At 39.0% G+C, this 21,158-nt stretch overlaps 1 protein-coding gene across 1 annotated transcript; it reads left to right on the top strand.

Moving 5' to 3' along the window:
- The first annotated feature begins 5,073 nt into the window (after nucleotides 1-5,073).
- LOC133621883 (titin-like) lies at nucleotides 5,074-20,347 on the top strand. The gene is made up of 10 exons (XM_061984310.1): nucleotides 5,074-5,152; nucleotides 8,926-9,264; nucleotides 9,616-9,849; nucleotides 9,931-10,284; nucleotides 12,186-12,410; nucleotides 13,116-13,400; nucleotides 14,502-14,592; nucleotides 14,681-14,714; nucleotides 15,850-16,043; nucleotides 19,399-20,347. Exons 1-10 carry the CDS (start codon nucleotides 5,107-5,109, stop codon nucleotides 19,436-19,438), a joined length of 1,842 nt encoding a protein of 613 aa, XP_061840294.1. The 5' UTR covers nucleotides 5,074-5,106; the 3' UTR covers nucleotides 19,439-20,347.
- The last annotated feature ends 811 nt before the right edge of the window (nucleotides 20,348-21,158 follow it).

The raw sequence follows: 21,158 nt of genomic DNA on the forward strand, positions 1-21,158 counted from the left end.
GTCTTTTGAATAGTCTGGTGCATGCGCGACATGTGAAAGAACAGCCCGTCCATTTTATTTTATTCTTCTCTAACTTTCTTTTCTCTTCCGTCAAACTCTTAAATTCTCGAGCACATAAGTTCTGTAAGCCTTCTTCTTTTGAACCGTTAGGTTCCTCGCCCTGTGCTCGAGACATGTCCTTAACTAATTCACCTTGTTCCCCCCCACCCCCCGCCCGTCTCTCCCCGCGTCCCCGCGGACTCCACTGTCACCAATAGCAACACACGCACACACAAACGAGCGCACACACACACACAATCACGCGTATGCTCTCAGCACACACACACACATACATACAACCAGCAGCACACACACACACACACACAACCAGCAGCACACACACACCCACGCAACCAGCAGCACACACACACCCAAGGAAAAAACTGCACAAAAGCTCTTTCTCTGTGTTTCACTTTACCATAAAACTTCCAGTTACTTTTCTTAATTTACCAAACGTTTGAGTTCACGACTTTTCGAGTATTGTAAACTCCCTTTTAACCCTTTCAAGAAACTTTCTCTTTTTTTTTTTTTAAACTCTGCCTTCTAATTTCATTGTCGACAACAGTACATTCATCACACTTTCTCCCCAACTGCCATCACATTCCTATCTGTCACACTCCTTGGCCATTGTGTCTTTGTCTCAGAATGTATCGTCCCAGACGAAGGGCCTCGAACCCGTTACTTCAGAATTTATCGTCCTAGACGAAGGGCCTCGAACCCATTACTACAGATTTTATCGTCCCATACGAAGGGCCTTGAACCCGTTACTTCAGAATTTATCGTCCCAGATGAAGGGCCTCGAACCCGTTACTTCAGAATTTATCGTACCATACGAAGGGCCTCAAACTCGTTACTCGTTTAGGCGACGATCAATGACCCAGGGTGAGCTACACCCAACTATTAGTTTATTCGTCAATGAAACTGCCCGTCACGGTAGTCGAGACACAATGACGCGAGTTGACCACTTATTTACGACTTTTTATGTAATGGCGGACAAGGCAAAAATGCAATCAATCCATCAAAATGTCCACTCTGTGTCTGGGGTACAAACAGTGTTTGACTTACATACTTCAAGACAGACTCCTAAAGCAGATGTTAGAAAAAGGCTCTGCTTACCTTGTTTATGTTTGGCCACTAGTGAGTCTGTCCAGAAGAAAGCAAGAGGTGTCCAATTCTCAGCATGTCGCCCGGACGAGCCCCCAAATTGTTGCGTTTAGGACCAGTTGTTCCCCCCAGGGAATTCAAGTCACAAGTCGCTCCCAAGCTCTTTACGACACTTAAAGCTGAGTTGAAAAACCACCAGAGACAGAATAGGTATTTTGTAATATATTGGCAAAGCTTTGCAGATAAACATTTGAGACCAGTCCAGCATAGAACATTCTATCGCGCCACCAAAATGGTCTGTCTTCCCAACCCCAAAACCCTCTCTCCTCTCTCCTCTCTCTAGTCAAAACACATGCTAGTCAAAACACATTCCAAAGAATTCAAGGTTAACACACACAGTTTACTTGCAGAGAAACAGAAAGAGAATAAATGGAAAAACACGAGCTGTTTTCAAATATGACTATGAAAGAAAATAAGTAACACTAAAATTCAGATATATGTAAATATCTGCCTCCGACAGGGTGTATTAGTGCCCAAGACATGGGTAACTTACACATCTGTGAAGGCACCATTAATGCTGAAAGGTACATACAGGTTTTGGAGCAACATATGTTGTCATCCAAGCAACGTTATCATGGACGCCCCTGCTTATTTCAGCAAGACAATGCCAAGCCACGTGTTACAACAGCGTGGCTTCATAGTAAAAGAGTGCGGGTACTAGACTGGCCTGCCTGTAGTCCAGACCTGTCTCCCATTGAAAATGTGTGGCGCATTAGGAGGTGTTTTGTACATAGAAAAATGTATCACAATAAATGAAGTTAAATGAGTAAATAGGAGTATAAGTGACAAAAGAAAAAAGAGAAGAAAAAAGGGTTCAAATGTTTTAAAATAGTAATTCAATTGATCAATACATAGAAAATTAAAATACATAACGGAATAATAATAATAGATAGTTGAATAGAAAAGAAAAATTACATAAATAAAGCTAAATGATTAAATAAATGTAAAAAAATTACATATTTCAAGCGGGTGCTGTGATAGGATTAAATAAACTGGATAAATAAATGGAAAAATACATATTAAAATGTGTATTTTCTGTTTTATTAATTACAATATATAAAGATAAATGGTGAAATAAATACAATGGAGTGGGAAACCCTGACAGATTAAAGCAGCGATGAAGGAAAAAGAGAACAAAAAAGTTTTAATAAATAAATAGATTGGAATAATTGCAATGTATCAGCAAATATAAAATAAATGACAGTGCATAAAGATGAACGATTAAATAAATAAAAATGAGTAAAGCCTGTGTGGTGACAAAGGAAAAAGAACAAAAAACAAATGGGAATAATTAAGATTGATCAATAAATAAAAAATAAATTCCAAAGTATGAATATAAATGTCTGAATAAAAAAGTGTGTGGTTCCTTCTTTGGCTATTTTTAAGACCCTTCTTAAAACCCATTTTTATTCACTGGCTTTTAACCCAGGCATGAGACTTTAAACTGTTTTTAACTTTTAACTTTTTTAACTGTTTTTAACTTTTTTAAACTGCTTTTTATCCAACAAATTGTTCTTAGGGTAATTTGCATTTGCTTTTTCAATGTATATTTTCATTTCTGTTTTAAATGTTATTTTTTAGTCTGTCCTTTGCCTCTGTTTCTTTGTGGTGTACAGCCCTTTGTTCTTCAACTGTGCTTGTTTTTAAAGTGCTTTATAAATAAAGTTGGTATGGTATGGTACGGTATAAAGGAAAAAGAAGAAAATTTTGAAGAATGAATTAGTGAATAATAATCACATAAATACAAATCTGTGAACTTGATGATTTAGATTAAGCAACAACTTCGATGATGTCATATTTAGCTTGATGTAATAAAAGCAGTGAAAAATTGTTTATTGCATCATTATGTTTTAGCATCTATGTAACAACATAGTAATAACATGCATATCTGCAAAAAAAATAAAACGTTCTCGACTTATTGACGCGAGGAAATGTCTGTTTCATGCTCAGCTATCGTGCTAGTGCGCCCCCTGGTGGCTGTGGCCGGTGCTGGGATGAGATTAGAGCGGTCCAAGAAGTGCTAGCATGTTCCGGCGCCGTGTTTTACGCGCCTGTTCGACTTCCTCGCGTGTGTTCATCCTACAGCAAAAGTCCAAAATTAAGGACTCGTGCTCGGTCACTGGACCAACTGGTCGCGCAGAAGAAGCGGGTTGTGACGTCATCGCTCCGAGAGCGAATAATAGAAAGGCGTTTAAATCGCCAAAATTCACCCATTTAGAGTTCGGAAATCGGTTAAAAAAAATATATGGTCTTTTTTCTGCAACATCAAGGTATATATTGACGCTTACATAGGTCTGGTATTGATAATGTTCCCCTTTAACAACCTTTGTGAACCATTTCAGTCGGGGTGGACTACTCTTCTGAATAATCATATATTGTGTCTAACTGGGGCTGCTGAAATTACCCTTCTTCCTTCAGAAGCAGCCTCAGTGATGTAACCAGGGACCTCCCAAATAAATAGAGGAGCACGTAGGACTGTACCTTAGAGCGTAGGTTGGAACTGTAACTAAGTGTACAGCCCAATACATCTCTCCTCAATGAGCAAAATTGATCCCTGTCTCTGCATGATTCCTTGCTTCTTGTCTGTTCAATAGATGTCATCAGTGTTTGAACCTGACCAAAATGTTGAAAGAGCCATATTGGACTACAAATACAAAAAAGTAATCTGACTGGAGCCGCAAAAATCAAAAGACTTATAAAAGTGTTATAATGATGGCAACACATGATGTAAGTGGCTAATTAGCTATATTAGCCTACTATCAAAATGTGTCTCAGGCTGTCGCAAATCTTCGTTGACAGAAATGTTGAAATGTAATATTTATTCTACACATTTTTACACCATTGGAAAACATTAGTAAAACTTCTGGAAATGAATGTCTTAGAATGACCAAAGGTATAGATGTGTGTGTCCAAGTTAAAGGAAACAACAGGCTGTCTTCTTCTAATGGATTTATTACAATCTTTACAAGCTGGGTAACGTTTGCTGTGGTCTGGAACAACATGGCCCACAAACAACTATCAGAAATGCAGCCAATATTACATACAGATAATGTATCATGAGACATGGAAAAATGAACTAAATACACAGAGGACATAAGTAAAGGAAATTAAATATACCTACAAACAACACATAATGATGCAATATGTACATACAGCTAGCCTAAATAGCATGTTAGCATTGATTAGCTTACAGTCATGCAGTGACCAAATATGCCTGATTAGCACTCCAACAAGTTAATAACATCAACAAGGCTCATCTTTGTGCATTCACGCACAGCATAAAACATTTGGTGGACAACATGAGACGAAGAAGGAGTGGCATAAAACATGTCCTTCTGTGGCGGCGTCGGAGAAAGTTGTATATGTACACCAACTGTTGAGTCACAGTCCGCACAACGGTGAGTTCAAGGGCCGCTGAAAGTAGTAGGACCAAACGGCGCTCGGCAAATACTCTCATCAGTGAAGCATAAACACAAACATATCAAACAGTGGGCTTTCTAACAATCAGGAAGGTTTGTGTCGTGTTTGTGCTCCTACAGAAACCACATTACAACAAATAACATTTTTCACCCCATTTTTTTCCCATTTTCATACATTTTCCAAAAAGCTCCATGGAGCCACCAGGGCGCCGCTAAAGAGCCGCATGTGGCTCTAGAGCCGCAATTCTCTGACTCCCGCCTTAAAGCCTAAGGCATGTTTTTAAAAGTGTGTTGAAGTTCTTAGAGGAACCTGCAAAGAAAATATTAAAGAAAAGTGCATTTCATGAGGGTGTTTTAATCATGCATGTCAATTAGATAGAGAGGAAGAAAGCCACTTCTTCTTCTCTATTTCTTTGAACGTCATGACCGCTTCCTCCTTGTGACCTGTAGACGCACAAGTTTCTACTTGTTCACTTACTCCAATATGAGTCTGAAGACAGGCTTTGTGGTCCTCCTTCTCTGCGTGCCAGGTACTACACCTCTACTTTTTTATTTGGTTAAAGTCCTGAATGTGATTGATAAAATATTGCGTTCCTACATAGACTCTCTGCATGCATTTTTTTTTTACCGTATTTTCCGCACTATAAGGCGCACCTAAAAACCACAATTTTTCTCAAAAGCTGACAGTGCGCCTAATAACCCGGTGCGCTTTATTACGATTCATTTTCATAAAGTTTCGGTCTCGCAACTTCGGTAAACAGCCGCCATCTTTTTTCCCGGTAGAACAGGAAGCGCTTCTTCTTCTACGCAAGCAACCGCCAAGGAAAGCACCCGCCCCCATAGAACAGGAAGCGCTTCACCCGCCCCCATAGAACAGGAAGCGCTTCACCCGCCCCCGGAAGAAGAAGAAAAAACGCGCGGATATCACCGTACGTTTCATTTCCTGTTTACATCTGTAAAGACCACAAAATGGCTCCTAATAAGCGATCCGGTTCATAAAAAGACGCAATCTCTCCATCCGCACACGGATTACTACCGTATTTCACAGCAACTGATATTCCTGTGAACCGCACTGTGGAACGGGAGCACGTACGGTGAATATTCGCACCACAGGGAATGAAGTCATCCTTCACTGTGGTTCTAGCTTGCCATGCTAACTTCCACTCATGGTGATATTCAAAAGGAAGACCTTGCCAAAAGAGACCTTTCCAGCCGGCGTCATCATAAAAGCTAACTCGAAGGGATGGATGGATGAAGAAAAGATGAGCGAGTGGTTAAGGGAAGTTTACGCGAAGAGGCCGGGTGGCTTTTTTCACACAGCTCCGAAGGCGAACACACCTTCACTAAGACGGGCAGACAGCCTCGGACGACATACGCCAACATCTGCCAGTGGATCGTAAATGCTTGGGCAGATATTTCGGTCACAACTGTGGTCCGAGCTTTCCGGAAGGCAGGATTCACAGAACAACAGCGACACTGACTCCCGATGACTTCTACGAGACGGAACCGGCCATTTTGGATACCACGCTTGCGCAACTTTTCAATTCGGACACCGAAGACGAAGAATTCGAAGGATTTACGAATGAAGAATAACTTCAGAAGGTGAGCGCTATGTTTATTTTGTGTGTTGTGACATTAACGTTCGAGCAACATTATGTTGCTATTTATTGCTCTACACCATTTTGAATTTTACTATGTTTGTGATTGCACATTTGCGTACATTTTGGGACAGAGTTGTTAGAACGCTGGTTTTCAATATATTATTAAAGTTTGACTGAACTATCTGACTGTCTTTTTGACATTCACTTTAGCGCAGCGTTTTTTTGACATTCACTTTAGCGCAGCGTAGGCGCGGCTTTTAGTCCGGGGCGGCTTATTGGTGGACAAAATTATGAAATATGTAATTCATAGAAGGTGCGGCTAATAATCCGGTGCGCCTTATAGTGCGGAAAATACGGTAAATCAGTAATCTCAGCTAAATGTGCAATTTGCAATGAAACATTCTTAATTAACATAATTCATGAAGGAAAAGGAACTATAAAGTGACAAACTTTCAAGCTAAATAATGTTGCGTCTGCTCTGAAGTGGACTTTTCATGTGCAAGTTGAGAATTGTGCTTGCTCACTTCCTGAGATAGACCACATCTTCTCAGTCATTGCAATCAAGTATTAAGCGGCCAACAGGCGTGGAGGAAAGAAGCAAATGTTCACATTAAGTACATATATATATATATACATATATATGTATATATATGCAGGCCTCAAATTTAAACTTTTTCAGGTCAAGGCAAGTGTTGCCTTAAAGAAGGGCTCATATTTTAGAGCACCAAGGCAAACATTTTCTTTCGAGGCACATTTATATATATATATATATATATATATATATATATATTTATGTATATATATATGTATATATATATATATATATATATATATATATATATATATATATATATATATATATATATATATATATATATATATATATGTATGTATGTATGTATTAATTATCAAAATTATCGCGGTAATTTTAAATGTGCTCAACATTTTCAAAAGTTACCTATACTGAAATCCTTTAACCAAGTTTAATTTTTTTTTCTAACACGAAGAACACATTCAAAATGTATATATGTACCACAAGTAGAAAGTTGAATGTGCATATGAAAGCAACACAAGCATTATAAACAAAGTAATATGGCAGAAACAAAATAATACTATAAATAAATACAAATAAATGTGATTTTTTTTTTTTGACATAACATGTAAATGCACTTTTGGTCCATATAGATAAAAATAGTGTTCATATATGAGGTCAAATCTTACATATGGGACTGCACGATTCTGGGCAAAATAATAATTAAGATTATTTTCATCAATATTCCAATCAGGATTATTCACTATGTTAGGTAAAACAGTGTTGGGGTGTGAACGCGACTCCATCATGCAATTTGGAATATCTCATAAAAAAGCTCGAGGTTCTAGATCTATATAATTAAAAGACAAATATTTGTGTTTTTGTTCATAAATAGTATCAGCCTGTCAGATTTTTTATTACGTGATGCCTTTATCTGTATTTTTACATTTTCATAGAGAGAGGTATTTTTTACTTGTACTAAGGGTTATTATTTTTGTAACAGCCCGATAAGCAGCACGGTTACAGTATTAATAAATATTTCTGAATGAAGTAGTCATCTTTATTGTCAGTTAGCACATGCCTAAAATATGACACAACTCTAAAGGCCTTTGGCTGAATTAGAACCTCTGAATATGTTTACACTCAATAATCTGATTAGTCGACTAATCTTTCAAATAGAATTGATGACATGTCAATGGATGTTGTCATTCATCCAGGTCATTGTCATCTCAATCCATCACAACTGGACCGTTTGGTTTGTCTTAGAAGACGTTTCGCCTCTAATCAGTAGACTTCATCAGTTCATGCTCATAGACTTAGGCTGGTCAGATCTAGTCTTAAATCTAGTCTAGCGGATAGATCTCTCACATACAACACTGTCCTTTCAACCACCACCAAGATTCTGCAATTTAGCCTCCAACAAATAACAAACAACAGAAGGTGACTAGAATGCCAATTGTGCCATTTGTTTACAACTGAATTGAACGCTAACGCGTGGGATTCCGAATATTTTGGACTAGTAGTAGTCGATCCACAGCGGTCGTTCTGCCACACAACACCTGAATGCTAATGAGGGGAAATTACACTTCAATGACTGTCGTTGGCTTGGACAGTTAGGATTGCTCGATTGCATCAAAACAGTTGTTTTTCTCACTACAATAGGGAATAACCATCCTTGACCAGACACACCCTCCTGGTGTTGAATTGTGAGTATTTGGGGTTTTGGCACCAGCTGCTAAACTAGATCTGACCAATCTAAGTCTATGACTAGATCTGACCAGTCTATGTCTAATACTAAATGTGACCAATCTAAGTCTAAGAATAGATGTGACCGATTTAAGTTTAAGACTAGATCAGACCAATCTAAATCTAAGACGAGAGCAGAACAATCTAAGTCTAAGACTAAATCTGACCAATTTAAGTCTGAGACTAGATCTGACCAGTCTAAGTCTAAGACTAGATCTGACTAAACAAAGTCTAAGACTAGATCCGACCAATCAAAGTCTATGATCATGAATTGATGAAGTCTACTTGGATGAGAGGTGGAACATCTAAGACAAACCAAACAGTCCTGTTGTGATCGATGGAATGCATGAAGTACTTGATAAACTACTTGATGAAGTACTTGATGAAGTATTTGATGAAGTACTTGTGATGTTGTGTGTTTCAGGGCTGCTCGGTGCTGAGTGGGGGGGGACCTACACTGAGAAGGAGATCTGTGCAATTAAAGGATCCACTGTGAAGCTTCAGTGCTCCTTTAAGTTCCCTCCCACAGAAGACGGGCATGTGATCAAGGTCAAGGAAAAATTTTGGTTCACCAAAGATCCAAATGAAGATCTGAGACTGGAACCTCAGTACTTTGGTGGCGTGCAGTCTGAGTGTCATGGCAACATCTGCAATCTGACCATCGCAGACGTGAGACGGAGTGACAAGTACACGTTCAGATTCACAACTAACCATTCCAGAGGAGACTTCACCGTCAGGCCTGGTGTCAAAGTGAACGTCACTGGTACTGCTTTCCATGAAACACATTTCCACCAAGCTCAGTCCAGTTTGAGGTCAGGAAGTCCAAGTGCTGATTGTCTGCTGTGAGTAGGCGGGGCCAGCCACAGTGACATCTTGTTTTTGGTCTTCTTCACATTCTGGAAATGACCATTTGCTGTCCTCCAATCAACACACTGCACTGTGTCTGACCCCACACTTTTAGCTGCTCTGCAACCGTACTTGGTACCCTGACAAGTTATTTTAGTACCCTTCACAACTTATGAGAACAGAAACTGATCCAAACTGTACTGCCTTTGGTGGAAGTGGAGATTAAGACTTTTATTTTGAAATGATTTAAGTTCTCCTTTCATTCCAGATCTGAAAGTACAAGTGACCTCAAGTCCCAGTTATATTGGGCGAAAATATTGGTATGATCTGAAGTGTGTCAGCACCACTTGTAGTCCTCGGTCTCCTTCTTCATACGTCTGGTATAAGAATGGAGAGGAAATCCCAAATGCAAAGTCTCAAGAGTACAAAGTAGAGCATAACTACACAAACAGTTACTCCTGTGCTGTAAGAGGACACGAGCAAGATGTGTCTCCTCCAGAGTGTGAGTGGACTCTTCAGTCTTCTGCTGCACGTCACATGTAACTTTGTGCTGACTCAGCTCAATGCTTCTTCTGTCTTTCAGGTGTGTTGAACAGGTTATGTAACAAGGTGGTTTACTACAAGAGACACATCTGTGCCATCCAAGGATCATCAGTGGACATTAGCTGTGAATACACGAGCTATGGATATACCCAGACACAATTGTGGTACCGTGCAGATTCTAGTCACTGGGGAAATCTCTCCATGACTGAAGATCTCCTGTCAGACCCTCAGTATGAAGGTCGTTTTGAATTACCTTCAGAGACTTCTGGAAATAGCACACTGAGAATAAAAGATGTGAGGCAGAGTGATTCTGCTGAGTACCGTTTCAAATTCACCACTTATTATGGTGTTGAATGGAGGAGTATTTTACCTGGAATCACCTTGACAGTAGCAGGTATGAACACACCTGACCAAACATGCCCAATAACACAACTATATTACAATGAATACTTTAGATTAGATAATGAAATATACTGTATATACAAACCCCGTTTCCATATGGGTTGGGAAATTGTGTTAGATGTAAATATAAACGGAATACAATGATTTGCAAATCCTTTTCAACCCATATTCAGTTGAATATGCTACAAAGACAACATATTTGATGTTCAAACTGATAAACATTTTTTTTGTTGCAAATAATCATTAACTTTAGAATTTGATGCCAGCAACACGTGACAAAGAAGTTGGGAAAGGTGGCAATAAATACTGATAAAGTTGAGGAATGCTCATCAAACACTTATTTGGAACATCCCACAGGTGAACAGGCAAATTGGGAACAGGTGGGTGCCATGATTGGCTATAAAAGTAGATTCCATGAAATGCTCAGTCATTCACAAACAAGGATGGGGCGAGGGTCATCACTTTGTCAACAAATGCGTGAGCAAATTGTTGAACAGTTTAAGAAAAACCTTTCTCAACCAGCTATTGCAAGGAATTTAGGGATTTCATCATCTACGGTCCGTAATATCATCAAAGGGTTCAGAGAATCTGGAGAAATCACTGCACGTAAGCAGCTAAGCCCGTGACCTTCGATCCCTCAGGCTGTACTGCATCAACAAGCGACATCAGTGTGTAAAGGATATCACCACATGGGCTCAGGAACACTTCAGATACCCACTGTCAGTAACTACATCTGTAAGTGCAAGGTAAAACTCTTCTATGCAAGGCGAAAACCGTTTATCAACAACACCCAGAAATGCCGTCGGCTTCGCTGGGCCTGAGCTCATCTATGATGGACTGATACAAAGTGGAAAAGTGTTCTGTGGTCTGACGAGTCCACATTTCAAATTGTTTTTGGAAACTGTGGACGTCGTGTCCTTCGGACCAAAGAGGAAAAGAACCATCCGGATTGTTATAGGCGCAAAGTTGAAAAGCCAGCATCTGTGATGGTATGGGGGTGTATTAGTGCCCAAGACATGGGTAACTTACACATCTGTGAAGGTGCCATTAATGCTGAAAGGTACATACAGGTTTTGGAGCAACATATGTTGCCATCCAAGCAACGTTACCATGGACGCCCCTGCTTATTTCAGCAAGACAATGCCAAGCCATGTGTTACATCAACGTGACTTCTTAGTAAAAGAGTGCGGGTACTAGACTGGCCTGCCTGTAGTCCAGACCTGTCTCCCATTGAAAATGTGTGGTGCATTATGAATCCTAAAATACCACAACGGAGACCCCCGGACTGTTGAACAACTTAAGCTGTACATCAAGCAAGAATGGGAAAGAATTCCACCTGAGAAGCTTCAAAAATGTGTCTCCTCAGTTCCCAAACGTTTACTGAGTGTTGTTAAAAGGAAAGGCCATGTAACACAGTGGTGAACATACCCTTTCACAACTACTTTGGCACGTGTTGCAGCCATGAAATTCTAAGTTAATGATTATTTGCAAAAAAAAAAAAAAGTTTATGAGTTTGAACATCAAATATGTTGTCTTTGTAGTGTATTCAACTGAATATGGCTTGAAAAGGATTTGCAAATCATTGTATTCCGTTTATATTTACATCTAACACAATTTCCCAACTCATATGGAAACGGGGTTTGTACTATGTACAATACTGTATATTACATTATGTTTGAATTTTCTGCCGAATCACTAATCTTTTCGAGTATTTTAACGCGGGTCAGGTGTAATTTTATTTAGAAATAAGTCAGCAGCCAATCAAAAGCAAGCTGTGGGCTGCAAACTGGACTTTGGACAGCAGATGAAGCAGTCATGTGTGTATGTTGTGTGACTTGTATCTAAAATGAATATTAATATGACATGTTTCATGTTTGCTCCTCTGGCCTCCAGCTGTGCAGGTGCAGGTGATGTCAGTCAGAGTTGAAGATTCTCACCTTGTTGCACAAATGTTGTGTCACACAAGCTGCCTTCCAGAAGCTCCTTTGTCTTTTGTGTGGCATCACAATGGAGTGAATATAAAGCAAGGAACCAAAGTAGAAGTCACCTTGTCACCTGGAGACTACATCACCTGTACTGCACAACAACATCAACATATCAGCATCTCTCCTCACTTGTGTGAGTGCTTCTTTCTTCTGGAAAAACATGGTGCGCTACAAAGCACTTCAGTAGGAAAACAACACAAATCTTTCTTGTTTCTCTTCCAACTACAAAGTAGTAAACAACACAAACGTAAATCACCTCCCAGCTGATGAACACGTTTAGCCAGCTAGCATAAGCAGCAACAAGTCAACACATTAGTTTTTATTCCTGCTTACGTCGCACTTGTTGCTAGGTAGACTTCAAAGGGCACTGTGACGGACAGGGAGAGTCGGCAGAAAAAAACAGCATTTTAAATATCATGAGACTTGAACCTTTCATTGGATCACTACTCTGTATTGACTATAAAATACTTCTTGTAAATAAATATTTATACATTACTAAACAGTCTTTGCATAATTGCATCATCTGTTAATCTATATAAATGTATGAATAAAAAAAAGGTTTTATTTCTATGAATAGATACTAATTAAATGAGCAGTTTTTTGTGTGAAGTATGTAGATATTATACGTACATCATGCGTGTATGTTGGGACTTTGGGGTCCCCCTGTGGTCTGGCATTAGTGCAAAGTGAGGCAGTGAGCCACCAGATCCAGCAGATGGCGCTGCATGTGTACTGTGATGCACTTGGTGGAGGTCTGCTGCTGCTTTACTGACTCATGTTCTTGTCCGTACTGAAAAGAAGAACGTGTTTGTTTAAAACTTCTACGTTCTTCCTCCAGATGTTCTGAAAAGACCCTCAGTGTCTCTAAATGATACTGGTGACATATTGGAGGGTCGTCCACTGACACTGACCTGCAACATCGACAACTACGACTACCCCTCAGCAACAGTTGATTACTGCTGGTACAAGAAGAAGAAAGTGTCTTCAAAAGTTAAAGTCCTCAGTAAAGATCCACAACTGGTCTTCAAGTCCATCAAGTCTTCAGACTCAGCAGAGTATTGGTGTACTGTGGAGAACCAGCTGGGGAAGAAGAAATCAGAACCCGTCTTCATTGATGTCCAATGTGAGTACATCTACGTCTTTGAGATATGTGGTGACACTGATGAGGACAATGTCCTGTCCCTAAGATCCTCCCAGGTCGTTGTCTTTGTCCGTCAGTCCGTCTTATGTCATCGTTGAGGGACAGTCGGTGAATATTCACCGACTGTCCCTCAACGATGTCAGATATCTGACCTGCAGCAGCGATGCTACAGGTCTCCAAGAACATTACAGTTTCCCGTCTTTGAGATATGTGGTGACACTGATGAGGACACTGTCCTGTCCCTCAGATCCTCCCAGGTCGTTGTCTTTGTCCGTCAGTCCGTCTTATGTCATCGTTGAGGGACAGTCGGGGAATATTCACCGACTGTCCCTCAACGATGTCAGATATCTGACCTGCAGCAGCGATGCTAACCCGGCCGCCAACTACACCTGGCACAAGGAAAACCAAACTCTAACCCAAACACTCCAAGAACATTACAGTTTCCCGTCCATCCGACCTGAAAATGCTGGAACATTCCACTGCATGTCTGAGAATAAATATGGACGTGACAACTCTTCATCAGTCGTCATAAACGTCCAACGTAAGTACCAAGGTCTGACATGGGCGTACAGTACTCAACCGACATCGACTCAATCCAACACGGAGGTCTAGTTTAGGTAACAAAGTCCAACATGGACATCCCCTGTCCAACATGGATTTCCAATTCAGGTACCCAAGTCCATCAGTCCAAGATGGTGGTTCTCAGTCCAACATAGAAGTCCATTTTATGTACCCAAGCCCAGCATGGATTTCCAGTTTAGATACCAAAGTCCAATTGGTATCATTGATTTTACGTACGTACTTATGTGTTTCACTTTGTACTTTAGACTAAATGTTGTTGTATATTATTTACAATGAATCTATGTATGTATGTAGTGGACTTCAAGACCAGAGTTCAGGGCTTTAAGGGTGTGAGTAGAGTACGTTCCTCACCAGGTGTTCCCAGGGTCTCAGTGACGCATTTGAGTTGTAGCCTCAACTCGACAATGAGGCTCCAAGTGAAGACCAGAAAGTGGTCGGCTGGTCACTTCCTGGATGCTTTGGTTGTTGCCATAGTAACTGTGATGCCGGTGTTCCTGTCAGGTTCCTGGGTCCTCACAATGGCGGCAGCTGTGGGCTCAGTCGCTAGCGTTGTTCTGGTGGTCCTGGTTCTCACCGCCTTCCTGGTGTTGAGGTGAAGATTTAGACTCGTGTTGTAGTCCAGAATGCACTTTTGTTGTAGTCCAGGATGTTGCTCATACTTCTTCTTCTTCTCCTTCTAGGAAAAGGAGGCAATCAAAGAAGTCCAAAGCCCAGGTGACACAATAAGTCTGTAAAGTGATGATAATGATTTTTTTTGTTTTTTTTCTCAAATTCCAAAAATGAAGCAGTGTTGATGTCTAGACTGGTGTGCCTTGCCATGCAATATACTTAGGGTCTGATTTACTAAAGGATTGACTAAAAAAGGCGCAAACTCCATAGCACACAAAGCTGATGGACTAAACGTGTGCAAAGTGGACTGCGTCTTTGAAGTGAGCAGAATAAGGCGTGCAATCCATTTTTGCGTCTCTGTCTTCATGAACATGCAGAAGAAATACTGCTCATCAAAACGCCCACAATACTGGGAGGAGAAGATGCAATTATAAGTATTTATCTCACTCAATGTGATTTATTAAGACTCGTCACCGTTTTGGGAGCACTATTTTGCGTTTTATTTACCACATTTGAAAAGGACGCGCACTATGTGACGTCACAGGAAAATGGACGGGTGTATATAACGATGGTTAAAATCAGGCACTTTGAAGCTTTTTTTAGGGATATTGTGTGATGGGTAAAATTTTGAAAAAAACTTCGAAAAATAAAATAAGCCACTGGGAACTGATTTTTAATGGTTTTAACCCTTCTGAAATTGTGATAATGTTCCCCTTTAACCAAAAATAGGAATTGTGCGCTGAGTCTTTGCATTTTTGGAAGAGAGAGTTGAAATAAAATAGTATTCCACACGTTAGTGCCTGAGATTTTTTTCTTCATACTGGCAACAAGACCCTCGGTTGCCATGTTCGTCAATCAAGGGACGAATGTGAAGTCATAGTGAAGATCGATGATTGGTCATTTTTGGGTTTATTTTTTGAACGCCTGAGGATCAACCAGCACACCCTTCCAGGATCAACCGGAAGCTCACGATCGACGTAACAGGCCTGTTCTACATCATCGTCCAACGCGGCCTTCCAATATTTTCTATGTTCTATTTGATAAACGTAAAACAGTGGAAGGTTTATGCTGGTGTTTGATTTGCTGAGTCATAGCTTTCAGGTTTGTAAAAAAACCTATTTCTGTGCAGTGACTCACCCCTCTGGTAGAAAAGGGTACTACAAGATTGGCTCCATGGAAAAACTGATTGTTAATGAAATGTAGGTGTCCTGTATGCTGATGTACGTTTTTAACTCCACAGTCCAGGGTGGGCGCAGCTTGTGGCGAGGCTCCAAACCAGGAGAGGAATGAAGTCGTCTATTCTGAGATCCGCTTCGCCAATTCAAGCGACGGTCCTGTCGACGCCAACACCACGCCAGTCATGCCCCTCAGACGCCTGGTGGAGGAGGAGGAAGATGGCTTGGAGTACGCCACGGTTAAAAGTTGCGTCTCTGGGTGAGTGCAGGGTGAGCGCCTTACACTTTCATTATTGTCGTCCCAGCTGAAGGGGGGCAGATGCAGGTTAGTTTACCCTCATAAGGGGAGGTCTCGCCTCTGACCTCCACTGGAGCCTGAAAGGCCTTGGTATCGGGCCTTTTGCCAATGTCGGCCATCTGTTGAACACTTTCTGGAACCATGCTGAAATTGGGTTCGGATCCACAACAGATTATTTTTTCATCTTATCAGAAAGGAACCTAATGTCCTCTGAGGCCTCAGGGAAGGATCCATCAGGGGCTGTGTTATTAGGGATGAAGGTGCAGCAGAGGTCCTCCTTTTTCCACAAGGAGTCCATCCAAGGTCAAACTATTTTGGAGTGTGTTGCGTCTGACTGGTCTACCTCTCAGGAAATTAAAGTTACTGGTCAATCCCAAGTTCTTTCAGATGACATATATGCAGAGTAAGAAGGATCATTAAGACAGAATAGGAATATTATCATGTTTTTCTGAAGCTTCAAGAGACCAGCCCACATCAATACAGTCATACCGTCATCTCGGGGATGGTCTAACATTCAAACAGGAAGAGACAACTTCTTGAGTACGCAAACAACCCACACCCTCTCCAGAAAGGAATACAGCCTCATTGTTCTAATACAGAAAATATAAAAAAGGGAGTACTCCAACTCCCACATTCCTTCGACCTTCAAGGTAAAGCACACAGTTTACTTGCGGACATAAGATACAAACACAAAAAGAGTACAAATGGAAAAACACTAGCTGATCTAAACATGACTAAGAATAAAGAAAGAACTCTTAAACACACATGCATTCTTCACAAGTGCCATGAGCAAAGTGGCGCCTAACTGTGGATGAATAGCATCTTGTGCGTAGCATGTTAGTTTAGCAAGTTTTTGAACATTATAGTGGATGTACGGTTGACATTAACAAACGGGCGATGAAAGCACCCGCAAATCCAGATTTAATCGGGTCAGCCAATTTAAGATCATCTGCTACTCCCCGGGCTATGCCTATGGAATCAAAATAGATCAGAGAATTCTCCGATACATCTGGGATACTTCTCTTTTGACGTTGGCTCGACGGGGACTCCCAATCCCAAACAGAATTTGGGCCAGCAAATGGATCCATCTTGTAAAGCTGTAAGGGCATAATGGGAAAACAAAGATACAAATTAGGGAGTAGGGAATCTTACAGTAATCAAGTGCAGGGCTCACTTGGAAATGTTAAGGGGTGGACTTGAATCTCGCAGACTCAGATTTCCACACCCCAAGTGATTTGTTCCATTTTATTGTTGAAAAACAAGGATTGGGATCACTGCTAGGAGTGCAATGATCCTCAGGGTGATCAGTCCTGAAGTCTCACTGCATCCCAGGCGGCGAAGGAGCCCTGGTTTACCTCAGATTGTTCCTCGGTCTGGTTTTCCTCAACAAATTCCACTCATCAAGGGAATCCGCATTAACGAAAACCCTGAAAATCCCCCGCATGGCTGTGCCGTGCAGACATTGACTTTGCACCTCAAACTTGACAAGTTGCTCGGATCAGACTCAACGTTTGGCAAGGCGATGGATGTGAATAATCATTGTTATTATTTTTAATACAACTAGATGAAGCATGCTCAGGAGGGATTTCTTGAAAATGCTTGGTGCTGAACTAAAATGGCGTAGAATGTACGGAGAAGGACTCTGAACGTTGAAATGAGTTGAGAAATGTGGAAGTCAAAAGAAAGAAAATTGTAAGTAGGTCCCTGAGAATTTTATGAACATCCGAGGTGAAAGAAAACCAACACTTCCCATCCAAGTTGATGGCGCTTGTGAGGTGCTGCAAAGAGGAATGAGAGAAAGTGCCCAAAGATAGGTGTGCCAAGCTTGTGGCATCGTGTTCAAAAAGACTTGAGGCTGGAACTGCTGCCATAAGTGCATCAACAAAGTATTGAAGAAAGGCTATAAAATTAAATACTTAGGGTTCGGGTTTTTATTTCTAATAAATTTGCAAACATTTTGAAATCAGAACGTTTTCACATTGTCATTGTGGGGTATTGTGTGTAGAATTCTGAGGACAGAAGTGAAGTGAATACAGTCTATTATACAGCATTATTCACATGTGAATAATATAAATACAGTCTATTATACAGCATTATTCACATGTAACTAATATAAATACAGTCTATTATACAGCATTATTCACATGTGAATAATATAAATACAGTCTATTATACAGCATTATTCACATGTGAATAATATAAATACAGTCTATTATACAGAATTATTCACATGTGAATAATATAAATACAGTCTATTATACAGAATTATTCACATGTGAATATTATAAATACAGTCTATTATACAGCATTATTCACATGTGAATAATATAAATACAGTCTATTATACAGCATTATTCACATGTGAATAATATAAATACAGTCTATTATACAGCATTATTCACATGTGCATAATATAAATACAGTCTATTATACAGCATTATTCACATGTGAATAATATAAAAAACAGTCTATTATACAGCATTATTCACATGTGAATAATATAAATACAGTCTATTATACAGCATTATTCACATGTGAATAATATAAATACAATCTATTATACAGCATTATTCACATGTGAATAATATAAATACAGTCTATTATACAGCATTATACACATGTGAATAATATAAATACAGTCTATCATACAGCATTATTCACATGTGAATAATATAGATACAGTCTATTATACAGCATTATTCACATGTGAATAATATAAATACAGTCTATTATACAGCATTATTCACATGTGAATAATATATTAATACAGTCTAATATACATTTAAGTACAGTCAAAAAGGAACATATGCATGATACAGTCCGATGGCTGTCGGTATCATTTGAAGTCTGTGTGAGTGAGATGAAAATAAAACTGCATTTTAACAAATGCTTGCTTTATTTTGATGAATGGGCATATGTTTTGACCGAAGTGTTGTTTTTTTGCAAATAATTTAGGAACTAAGAAAATTGCACTTGGTGTTTGGAAAAGTGTGTACATCTCTTGAAAAAAGACACGCAGTTAGTAAAATTGCGTGTAAACAAATGGGGAAAAAATTGTATACAAACGCCTTGTATATTTGCAGATCACCTTAATGTGACCATAAAAAACACTATTTGCAGTTTAAAGCAGGGGAAATAAATCTGTAAAAATACCAAACCAAGAAACGTGTCAAATGTTTATTGTATTTTTCCCCACATTCTCAGTTAAACTAAACTTACTGTAAGACTTGTGTATTGTTCATATATTTGTAAGAAGGTACAAACCCACGGAGGTTTAAAATAATTCTTTTCTCCACTCTTTACTTGACCCGTGCAGGCCGAAGCCACAAGGTGGCGCTGGTGAGAACCTCAACTGATGAAGACGCCCAACGCAGTAGGGATGGATGCAGCTTCTGAACTGTTGCTCGTCTTTTCACTTTTTTGGGAATGAATCAACCTCAGGCCCAGCAGGACTCACATTCAAATAATCCAAATAAGTACAGGAAATACATAAATACAAAAAATTGTCGCATCTCGCTTCCAAGTTTGCAGCTTCACTCTCTGGCAGATTTTTTTAAAGCATGTTTTACTTCTTTTTGGCCTAAATTACGCATTTTCCAGCATAAACATGTCTGAATGAAGTAAAAAAGATCACTACTACAGTATTAATGGCCACTAGACAAGACCAAACCAATCAGAATGCACGCTTCAGTATCGTGGCCAATGATTGGCTCAGCCTCAGCCAGCATTACCAGATTGTATCAAAGAAATGAACAAGTGACAAAAGGGTTTTATACCATTTTTGGGGGGTTATAATCATGTTTAAAAAACATTTTTAGAAGGTCAGAAGCAGTTTTTGTTTATTCGCAATTTAGGAAAATATTTATAATATAGACTTGGCGGTAATGAATTTACCAGGACCAAATGAGGGTTCACTCTACTAGGATCGTGTATTCAAGTGCATGTCAACACACGTTGAAAAGGTATTATACTTCAAAAAGGGAAATGTTTCAGGGTTGTTTTTCAATGCTGATGATTATAGTTTAATAAAGGAAAATAGAAATTCAGTCGATCATAAAATGTAAACAATCGTCGAAAAGACGATCGTAAACGACTGATTTGTGCACCAATCAGCTTCCTGAGCCTCGTCTTGATTGAAATATGTTTGCATGTTATTCTCATAATTTCCTGTAAATACTTCAAAATGTTTTTACTGGACCACTATCTGTGTCTTTTATAATTGTATTTTATTGTATTGATTCGTTTTTATGTTTTATTCAATTTTATTGAGGTATTTTATTATTTTATTCTAATATATATATATATATGTGTATTTTATTATTTTATTCTATTATATATATATATATATATTATTATATTATATATATATATATATATATATATATATATATATATATATATATATATATATATATATATATATATATATATATATAATAGAATAAAATAATAAAATACATAAAAAACAAAAAAAATACTTTATATTTTTTACTTGTTTCATTTTAAATGCTTGTAATTTGATTAGTTTTTATTGTTTCTTTTTAATGTGCAGCACTCTGGAGACAGTTTTGTTGTAATAGTGCTGTATTAATAAATGGGGATTGGATTGGATTTAGCACAACCTTTATGATGAAAGTTTTTTTTAGCAATTTTAGCTTTTTTTTTTTATTCTAGAAAAAGGGTCTGCATCAAAAAGAGGAGAATAATTGTATTATTAAAAATTGTAATATTATGAACACTTTTCTTCTTTTTATACAGTTGTATGATGTTAGAATGTGACTTCTGACATTGCTTGCACGCTCAATAAAGCTTTCATGATGGCCACAATTTGACCCGGGAACAGATTATTTCTATTATTTCCAACGGGGGAGAATATATTTTTATAATATGAACACACGTGGCCAATGTTTACCACCGATAATATGTGTTATTTATTAGCTTAATAACATGGAGGCTCAAATGTACTGAAATGAAAGAGAAAAAGTACACTGTAAAAAATAAAAAAATATTTGAAATTTTAGCGACTAAACTGCCAGAATTTTATTTTGAAAATAAAAGTATTGTATAATATATTTA

The sequence above is a fragment of the Nerophis lumbriciformis genome, linkage group LG25 (assembly GCF_033978685.3).
Source record: "Nerophis lumbriciformis linkage group LG25, RoL_Nlum_v2.1, whole genome shotgun sequence".
NCBI lineage: Eukaryota > Metazoa > Chordata > Actinopteri > Syngnathiformes > Syngnathidae > Nerophis > Nerophis lumbriciformis.